The sequence below is a fragment of the Echiichthys vipera genome (genome assembly GCF_963691815.1).
Source record: "Echiichthys vipera genome assembly, chromosome: 7".
Lineage (NCBI taxonomy): Eukaryota > Metazoa > Chordata > Actinopteri > Perciformes > Trachinidae > Echiichthys > Echiichthys vipera.
In genome coordinates, this window is record NC_139832.1 from 16,214,743 (window position 1) to 16,225,268 (window position 10,526).

The following is a 10,526-nucleotide window of genomic DNA, read 5'->3' on the forward strand; positions in this document are numbered from 1 at the left end:
CTAATATGTTACTTAATACAGTGCCAAGAATAAATGGAAATCTACCTATTACCTATTTTACGAGTTTACATAACTTAACAGTGGAATAAATGAAATATGAATGATTCATAAATAACTGGGTGAGGCACATTGGGTGAACTGCTTGACCTACATCTAGTCCCTGACTGTGTGCACCGTCTAAATGTTACCGTCACCACCAGCTGAATGTCGCTAGGAACCTTCCTCAGAAAAATAAATAAATTAAAACTGAAATAACGTTAAATGTGTAACAAGGAAAATACACATCGAATAAATGTGTAGATCGATGCGTTAATTTATGTTTTGAGCGAACATCTAATCACAACTGCTAACGTGAGGCCTCTATATGCTAACAGGCTAACATCCTTCTTAGCTTGGTGCAGCTTCCTGATTAACCGGACTGACAACAACAACCTGTGAGACTCGTTCCTACTAGTTTCCTTCCAACACAAAGAACTCATTAAACTTTGCAGAAATACTCTGTTACAAGTAGTCCTGCATTCAAAATGTTACTTAAAGGTTGAATATGTAGAATCTTTATTAAACATTATATGTATCTTTTAAATAATACACCCACACAGCGTTTTGAGCGGTACAGAATGAAAGTATTGCTTTTCCAGAATTAATATATATATATATATATATATATATTTTTTTTTTTACGGATTTCACAATGACTTATATAATGTTCTGTTTACATTATACCAGCCAATAGCGGCTGGTATTGTGGGTTGCCTGGGTTGTCTGTTGTTCGGTGCAGCTATTGTAGTCTGGCACTGGGGGAAATGGAGTTTGACAATCCTGCAGCTGTGTTATTTATTAGATAGTCAATATAGGTCAAGCATTCACTTGATTTACTCAAGTGCAATGGCATTAAAACGCATGCAGTAAGGGCTACATTCTCCTTGCTCGGTAAGCTAACTTTCATGTTTACTTAGCTGTAACGGTAACTGTCAGTCAAACTCTTCTAATACTTGTTTTTATGGAGGGATTTGCCGGATGGGATGGGTTCAAACAGGTTCAGACAGACTCCGGTCTCCTGTAGGCTTCTGGACCTGACGAACATGGCAACCTGAGTGCTTTTAATATTTTTTTGTTGTTGAGACTACGATCTTAAGACACTAGATGGAGGTGTTCTGCTCATTCTCCATATTCAACCTTTAAGTAAAAGTATAAAAGTATTAGCATCAAAATGTACTTAAAGTACAAAAAGTAAAAGCACTCATTATGCAGAATTGTCAGTTTCAGAATATTACATTATTGAATTATAACTATTGAGAGATGGATGTAAATGTAATTTTAATTTACATACTGCTGTGTAGCTTAATCTATGACAATGTATCCTAATTTATTTGTCGATAATATTTTGTATTAATAATTTGAATCTGTAAAGTAACTAAAGTTACAAAATAAATGTAGTGGAGAAAAAGTACAAATTTACTTTAAAATTTAAATAGAAATATAAAGTTTAAATGAAGGTCATGGTTTTGAGTGATATTATTATATTACACTTAAAATATGAATTCCAATCAATAACACAAAGAATAATATTGATATCTCCCGTGACTGACATACAGGATGTTTTCAACAGCAGAAACTATGGCAGGACTTGTGCAAACAAACTCTAAAGATTAACCAGATAACAGTACGCAGGTCAGTGAACACACCTAGAAACAGAGAGGTATTTATAAGTTGTGGGCGGAAATAATATGAAAGAAACAAGATGAGCTGAATTAGATATGAGAGGTTAGCCACTTTAAGTTAAATGTGCAGGTGATAAAGAAAGTTAAAGTGACAATTGTATAAAAAATAAAATAAAAGACTGCTACTTTCTTTGAAGGTATTGAAAAAACATTAATAGTTTCACTTCCCTCAGCTTGTTGTCATTTGATAGTGTCTGAACCACAGCAGCTGTCTCCACTGTCACCTCTTGGGAAAGCAGGTGTTAGGTTTGAAGGACAAGGGCATCAGGACAAGAAGATTTTTGGGAACCACTAAGCTACTGTTTAGCTAAAATAAGCAGGGGCAATAGTGAATTAATGGAAGCAAATGCCAAGTGGTTTGACATTAACTGTTTCCAGAAAGACTGCGTTGACAACTGCAAATGCAATCCGCCTTACTTAAGCAGAAACATACATTTTAAGAAAGATGGTTTCTGCAAGGTTGTTTAGAAGCTAACTGGTAACTTATGTAGAAAGAAACAGCTAGCTCTGGACTTAATTGTCCTTATCCTGTCCCAGAGACCTTAGTTAGTTATTCTTTATGCACTTTCAGTTTTGGTTTCTTAATTGCTTTTATTTCCTAATGAAACTGCAGCCATTTTGTTGTCTGTATAACACAATAATGCTGCAGTTTTTCAGCATAAACAAATAAAAACCACATCTCTTCTCATTGGCGTTAAGCAAGCACAAACTCAAGCATAACAACAGGTATTTAGCTAAAGTTTACTTTCATGTAAATCTAGCTTTGCAAATATGTAAAAGTGGCATTGTTAATGCAAATCCTTACACAGTCCCTTCTTCAGTATTGAGTGTTTTTTTTCCTAAAGAGCTTCAATGTTTCAACACAAATCAAATGGCCTTTAATTTGTATCATTCTGTATTGAACTGAAATATGACTAAAACTACATGAAGGATATGAAGTAAGTATGTCGCAACAGCTCTGTCAATATGAAAAGGAAGTGACTGAGAGGTCCAAGTACAACCAAAGAGGATGTTGGTGTGTTGTAACATACAATCTCACAGTCAATCACACTCAAGTACAAACTACAGGTTTTTATCTTTTCACATTAACAACTTTTCACTGAATACATCTGGATTCATTATTTATTTTTTTGCCAAAGAAATGTAATTACTTTATCCTATTCATGGTCAATGTTCTCACTCATTATCTTATATCTGATATCAAACATTTTTAGTCTCATCTCACCCAATGGCTTCCTTCCTGACACAGGCCATTGCAGTTACTCAGTTTCTTGAACCCTTATCTTTTTGGCACAGATAACACTTAAAATTGACAACTGCACGCGCTGCCTATAATATACAAGCACTGACATTTTGATTGCAGCAAAAAAACAAAAACATATAGAAAATGTAAAACTGTCGGCACTGGAATGAATGTTGAAACAAAATTTCTGCTCAAGTGGTATAAAGTTGTTTAAACATAGGTAAACACAGAAAACCCTAATTCCACACACATTTAGTAGGTGAAAACACACATTTGAGTCACCCTGACACATCACTTTTTTTGTAAACTAATAACACTTTGTAAAAACTAAAATTACAAATAAATTTGGACGGAAATGATTAAAGAGACCTTTTCAGTGCAGCTACAGACAAAGCACAAGCATAAAAACTGGTTGCATGATAATTCACTGACAAAACAGGACTCATGTTGCGTACATGGGTCTGTCTGAGAGGAACCTGTGTGCTGGGTCAAATGTCTACACTCCAGATTCCTTCCTCTTTAGTGAGCCTTGTAACTTCTGGTCCAGTCTGGTTTTGGAGAGTGTCTGAGGCCTGAGTTTAGGGCCAGAGGGAGGCGGACAGTTCTCATCTGTCTCCTCGTCAGAGTTGGTGGTTGAGATAGTGGAGGAGCGACGCTTGGCTTTGAAAGCCTCTCCCTGCTGAACTGTGGGTGGAGCCCCCTGTTGTTGGGTCATCGCAGCACGAAGACAGTTGAGCCACTGCTGCTTGTGGTAGACATCATTGACATGCAGGGTGTGGGACTGGCCATGGGAGGGATCCAGAGAGCTCACACGGAAAACATTCTTAGCTAGAGGGACACAGAGAAGAAAATAAATACAACTGGTCAACAGGCAGCAAAATCTGGGATACTATTTACTCCCCTTCTTCACATAAATACATAAACATATTCTTGACATATACTATTTCATTTCTCCTTCACAATGTTAAAAACCACTTATTGGCACTAGTTAATATTTTCACATTAAGAATGGATCAAATAAGTGAATGTATAAAGTGAAATTGATTTCCTGTATTGATGAACCAACAGACATTTATCACCTAAATCTGCAGTTTATGAAGCTTTTTTTTTACAACCATAAATATCTGATAAACCTCTGATAAAGAGCTCAGAACCAAATGACAGACTGCTGGAGAAATAAAGTGGAATATTTAGCTGCTTAAGAGTCAGATATTTAATTCAAGAGTATTGGGGAGACAAAAAAAAAAAAGAAAGCCAAATGAGAGTGCAAAATGCACTTACATTCAATTAAATTCCCTTGCGGGAGTCATCCCAAAGGGCTCAATAAAGAGAAGTCTAAGTCTACATTCACCAGGTGGCCAGAAACACAACTCTAAATGGATGTTGTTCTGTATCTGATGAATGGTTAAATAACCAACTGTTTGCTAAAAAAGGTTACCATATAACTTTCTAAAGGTCATTTTATGTTAGTTTTTGTGTTCACAGCTTATTTCTATTGCCCCTAAGTTGCCATAAAATCAGTTAATGCAGGTTTAACAGTAAATTTAAGTTGTTTTAATGATGAAGACCCATATTCCTTGGCCCTTCCTGTGCTATGTCACTGTGTTACAAACTCTGTGTTTGTTTTTAAAAACAAAAACACAGACATACACACACCAGCTCTGCCCTGACAAACACAACGACAGCTAAATGGAAATAATCATCGGTGGTTAACGTCGGACCAGTTTTGCTCATTGGACCGATGCCAATGCCGTTGGGATTGCCGATATATCGTGCATCCCTAAAATAAATCAAATTTTCAATAATATAAAAAGAGACAAAAGCAGCAAGTCTTCACATCTTATGGTCTGAAATCAGCAAATGTTAAAAATCTTTTTTGGGATAAATTAATTAAAGACCAAACAAGACATAAAATGCCTCAGCCACACTGCCAGTAGGTGGAGTTCAACCCAACTCAACCCACCTTTCTCTCCATTGGTAAAGGCCCCTCTGAAGGACCCACCCATGCGGATCTCTCCATCCTGCAGGTCCTCTAGAGCCATGTCCAGCACTGGGATGGGCTGTCGATACACCTGGAAGCAGCTCCGGTCGTTCCGGGTCACCGGTCGGGTCAGAACCAAGAGCTCAGAGAAGAGGAACACATGCAGCCTCTGTGAAGGAACACATTAATAGAGAATGAAAGTTATTCTGATACAAGACAGACAACATGAATGGGGATGGTATTAATGATAGTCATTCTAATTCTTACCGAGCCACTCTTGTTCCGCAGCTCGCCGTGACAGAGTAGGGTCTTACAGTTATCTATGAGAGGGTCCCGCTGCTTATCATCCAGATACTCCAGTTTGTCTATATAATACTGGCACTCTGACTCCCCTTTTCTCAAGTTGATATCTGACAGAATCTCCTGGATTATAGTGATCTGGATCATTAAAGAAAGACTGATCAGTTTGGCTAAAACACACGACTACATAATCAGTGAAATAACAGCTAAATATAAGAACAACACTGGCAGTAATGTGGGTAACATACAGCTCTCTCCAGACTGGCTATGTCTGGGTGATCAGGAGGGGTGTGTCTCATGATCTCTCGCAGCAGCAGCGGGTATTTCACCAGGCGCGACCGTGGGATGTCCAGGAAGCTCCAGAGGTCCAGCTTCCTGCTGAAGGGCGACTCCAGGCAGCGCTGCAGGAAGTCCTGGACCCGCCTGTCCTGCTTTTTCTGGTCTAGTAAGGCTTTGGCTGCGAGCTGGTTGCTGCAGTAGCCCTTGTAAGCATTCAGACCAGGCAGCTGAGCGGAAACAGTAACAGTTACAATCTTTTTACATTTATCTTTTTTGAAACTGATCACATCTGAAGATAATGTGTGTAAACATCAACACATACCCAGTCAATAACTATCTGTCCAATCAGAGCTACTGTTCCATCGGGGCCAGTTCCCTCCATTAGTTTCATCAATAAGTCTGCAGAAAAAAAAAGCACACACATGGTCACGAACATTTCAGGTATCAATTCAAGCAGTTTAGGTCAAAGAATGGCTTATGGTGATTTACCCTCATGTAAGGGGATGTACGCATCCAGGTCCCCAAATATGTGAGCAAGTTCCTCCTCTGTCATGATGGAGAGTTTTAGCATCGGATCATGGTATGCCTGAATGTGAGAAAAAAAGCAGCAGTGTGAGCCCAAAAGAAACAAAAAAGGGAGCATAAACGTTTTTATTTCTTCGTATAATTTTAAACAAAAATTTTCTAACCTTTCGTGCAAGTTGCAGATCTTCTATGAGATCCTGCTCTCCCCTGTAAAGCTCGTGAATTGCCTGAAGACGAAACCACAGCAGGAGAAGTTATTTTTTTCTCTTCTACGTACTTTTAAGATAACTGTGCTGTAAGCTTTTTAAAAGACTGAACTGCAGAACCTCTTGTCTCTTGATCTCTTTGGTGGAGAACGTGCTCTTCTGATGGACGTCCAGCGTCTCCGACCAAAGCGTGCTGTTTCTGCGTTTAGTGGGAGTGGGACCTGCTGCCTTGCTGCTGGCTTTGAGGAGCATCCCCGGTGACTTGTTGTCACCACGTAATGATATTGACTAGGGAAAAAATTTTAAAATAAAAAAAATATATATATATATATATATATTATAAAATATATATATATTTTTTTTTTTACAGTCAAACACAAGCTCTACTAAAAGTGTCACAAGAGTGTGGCATTTACCTGGATGGTCTGGCCAAAGCGCCGCACTGCTCCATTCTTTGAAGGAGATATCAAGTTGACGAGGGATGAAACTTTGGCCAAAGGTCGGACACGCTTAATACTGGGCTCCTGGAAATCAAGGAAATAAAATGTCCTCAGTTTAACTTGATTGTATTGAGGTGTAGACTGTAGTGGTGTGACAATACCTTGAATAATACAGTATTGATTAAAAGAGGGCTTTCTATTTACACATTTGAATAAAACTTTTACCAACTCGTTTTATTTAACGCCTGCATGTGTACAGCATTACGCACGGCCGTAAACTGACTTCATCTTCATTAAATCGCCTGAACCAGGCTGCTACAGTTTAACCACAAATGAACGAATAACTGAAAAGTCAAATATCCAGGTCTTTGCTGATGAAAAATGATATAATGAGGACATTCTGTCAAATCTGCTGTTTTCTTTTATTGCTTACAATAAAATGATTCATTTAATTTGGAGCTCTTCTTTTGTTTGGTGCCATTTATACTGAGAAACAACTCAACTAATAAAGGTGTCAGGAAAAACACCAGTTCTTAAATGTTATAGATAACTGTTATTTAAGTTTAATGTTATGGTATTAAAAATGAAATGGGAGTTGTTGATGTTATACGGAAAGTAAGTTACAATACTTTGATAATTGTTTCGATACCATGTGTTTATCATGATAAGATCTCTTTTACTTATCCATCTGATAGTACCGAAAGTACTGAAGCTATAAAAAAAAAAAAACAGATCACTGTATTCTCTCTCACCATGTGACTGGAGCCATTGGAAAAAGCAGGCAGCACCACATGAGTGGATGTCAGAACAACCAGTTAATAAAAGTATCCTCTTTTGTGTGCCTAGGAGTTTGTTTTCCTTCTGTCGTGGTATCGAAATAGGTATTGAGTATCGTTTATTGTACTAGTATTGAAGTAAAATTATGGTACTATAGACACCTTAATGGAAAGTGTACTAAACCCCTTTCACAGAGCCGAGAGACAGTGATCATGCTGAGGGACAACCCGATTTTCTGTCGCCATCATTTACTCAGACACTTGTACCAGTCTTGGGGATAGTGGGATTATCCTGAGCACATAACACACAAGAGCACTCATGGCTTACTGTGGCGAGTCCCTGAGTCATGCAGACGGATTAAAGTTTGTTGTGAGGATACGTTCAAGTTTGCTACGCTAGACCTGCACCCAACAGACAAACAAGAAGCTGCCCTGAATCTCACCTTGAGGTCGAAGCTGGACAGACTGACCGTGTCATCTTCCTTCTCTTTGCGCTTTCTCTTCTGTAGCAACATAAGAAAAAAACTGGTTACTTTCACAGGTCCGATGAAAATTCAGACACATAGGCAGCAACATCTCTAATATCTAATATTTTCTTGTATATATTTCTTAAAGGTTTTTATGATATATTTTGTCTGTATAATATTTGTTGTTTGTATATCTGGAATTTTGTAGCGAACATTATTTCTCCCTGGGATTATTTAAGTATTTCTGATTCTGATCCATGCAAGGATCAAAGTCTAAGTAATACAATAGTGACATGCAAAATATATACAGGGTTCGTACACCTTTTCCACGGTTAAATTCAAGTACTTTCAAGGTCCATTCTCAAGCTTTTCCAGCACCTTACAGCTGTGGTAAGTTATAGATTTCTACAAATACATACATACTAAAAATGATTACTTTTTTACCACGTTGAAAGAGATGGTCTTATGCTAGAAATAACTAAAATTGTGTTTTGTAATGACTGAAGGATAAAAAAAATTAATTAAAGAATTCTATAACTATTTGTTGTTAAAGAAATGCGGAAAGAATTTAAAGCATTTTCAAGTTCTTTATCCAAAATTCAAGCACTTTTCAAACCCTGAAACACATCATTAAAACTCAAGCATTTTCAAGGATTTCAAGCACCTGTACGAATCCTGGATATATGAAAAACAGTCATGGCTTCAACAGGTCATAGATACGAGGATGTGACCACTGAAACGTAACATTAACTCACTAGACTGAAGTCCCATGGAGTCCCAGGAGTGAGAAATGTGAAGGAGCTGCCTCTCTGCAGTGGAGGTCTACAAGAAATGAGACAAATAAGCAATGACAACAAGTTTACATCGACTTCATTGCAGAGTGACTGTCTACTACTCTGCTTAGGATTTTTCTTTGTCTTGATAAAGATGTACAGAATCTGACCATAAGTGCAGCTGAAACACACCACAAACAGCAACACGAGACAAACAAACATGACTGAAGAGAATCGTTGTTTTCATAAGAAATGCATTTCAGCTCTGTTAGTATGATGGATGCCTTTTGTATAAGTTTTGTTACAGTCACCGTTATGTTTCAAATATGTCAAACGTTGTGAATGACGACGTCAATATTCAAAACCATATCAGGAGCTGGACGGCTCTCTGCTGCTGTAGAAAAAGTGTTATGGTGACAAAACAATGGTGCTACAGAGAGTTACAATGTCTTCTTCTGAGTAAATGACAGCCTGAGGTTGCTTTCAGGGTCACTGTCAGCTGAACACACTGCTACACAAACTACTCCTTGTAATCATGCCCTCAAGTCATGTTGGAAATAACAGGATTATGAGTGGGGGGAGTGCAAAATTCGGTTTGATGGCCATTTTTCTGTATTTTTTTAAAATATTTTATAGAGTAAGTAGTTACTCAAAATCTACTTTATTAATCATTCAGTTCATACATTATAATAATAAGTTGCAGCCATAATTGATCATTTAGTTATTCTTAGTTTTACTAAATTAAAAAAAAAAAAGTTAAGCCACTGATTACATGATGTGGTCTTCAAAAAAATCAGACAGTTAAAAACAAAGACATTTATTTTGTGATGGCATACATTTAGTTCCTGCTGTACTGTACATTTAGTTATGGAGGACTAAACATGACTCAACAAATGATGTATGCATAAATTAATACAGGAAGAAAAAAAACAAATGCTAAAATAAATAAATGCATGAATAAATTGGAGCTCTTACCCAATTAACATAGGCAGCACAGACAAAAAAAAGGGGAGCTGAACAAAAATGTAGAAATTAATGTAAAGTATCTATTTATTATTCTATTTATTTTTCTTTTATTTATACATTAATGTGTTTATTTATGTATCAATTTGTGTTTATTTATACCTTTATTTATGTATTTATTTATTTATTGAGACTTAAGTCATGTTTATATATATATATCTTTATGGCACATGTAATTCTTTATAGCCTAGGGATCCGTGGTGACAGCATCCGAAAGTTTATGGCTTTCCGAGGTGCACTTGAAGGCATCTTTTGCCAGTTACAATAACAGCCCTGCCCGTCACAGTTGGCCAACCAGATAACGTTAGCTCGAAATGTGCTGATGTCCTGTTATAACAAATAGTTCCAAATAAATAAATAAATAGATATAATGATATCACATTTGTTTGACGTGACCCACTCACTTCTTGGACTTGTTTCTGCGGAGTGTTTGTGGAGACGGCACCGCGGCGCTGATGACGCTGGTGGTGGACGTCCTCGATGACATCCTGCGAAGTTTCTGCTTGTTGTTTCCCACCGTCCTTCCACCAACTTCTTCATTTTCTTCCATCTTTCCGAAGGCTTCGTTTTGAGATCAGTTGTACGTAGTTATGGCAAAGCAAACAAAAGTCCAGACGTATGAAAACTGGCCCCGATATGTACAAAGAGAGCGGAAGATCGATGACAACAGAACAGACACAGCACGGCGGAAGTTTGAATATGGCGGATTCTTGGAAACGGACCAATCAGGAGAGGGCTCGGAGCTGCGCTGCTAGGATACCATGAGGTGGGAGGGGCCAGAGAGGCTCAGGG

At 37.7% G+C, this 10,526-nt stretch overlaps 1 protein-coding gene across 1 annotated transcript; it reads right to left on the reverse strand.

The window, feature by feature from the left end:
* Positions 1-3,460: 3,460 nt before the first annotated feature.
* On the reverse strand, positions 3,461-10,284 carry LOC310949299 (neuroepithelial cell-transforming gene 1 protein-like; the record flags this gene model as incomplete). The annotated part of the gene is made up of 12 exons (XM_083916698.1): positions 3,461-3,792; positions 4,928-5,114; positions 5,213-5,383; positions 5,494-5,751; positions 5,847-5,923; positions 6,014-6,110; positions 6,214-6,276; positions 6,376-6,543; positions 6,672-6,779; positions 7,915-7,974; positions 8,694-8,760; positions 10,139-10,284. 12 exons carry the CDS (start codon positions 10,282-10,284, stop codon positions 3,461-3,463), a joined length of 1,734 nt encoding a protein of 577 aa, XP_083772824.1.
* Between the last annotated feature and the right edge of the window lie 242 nt (positions 10,285-10,526).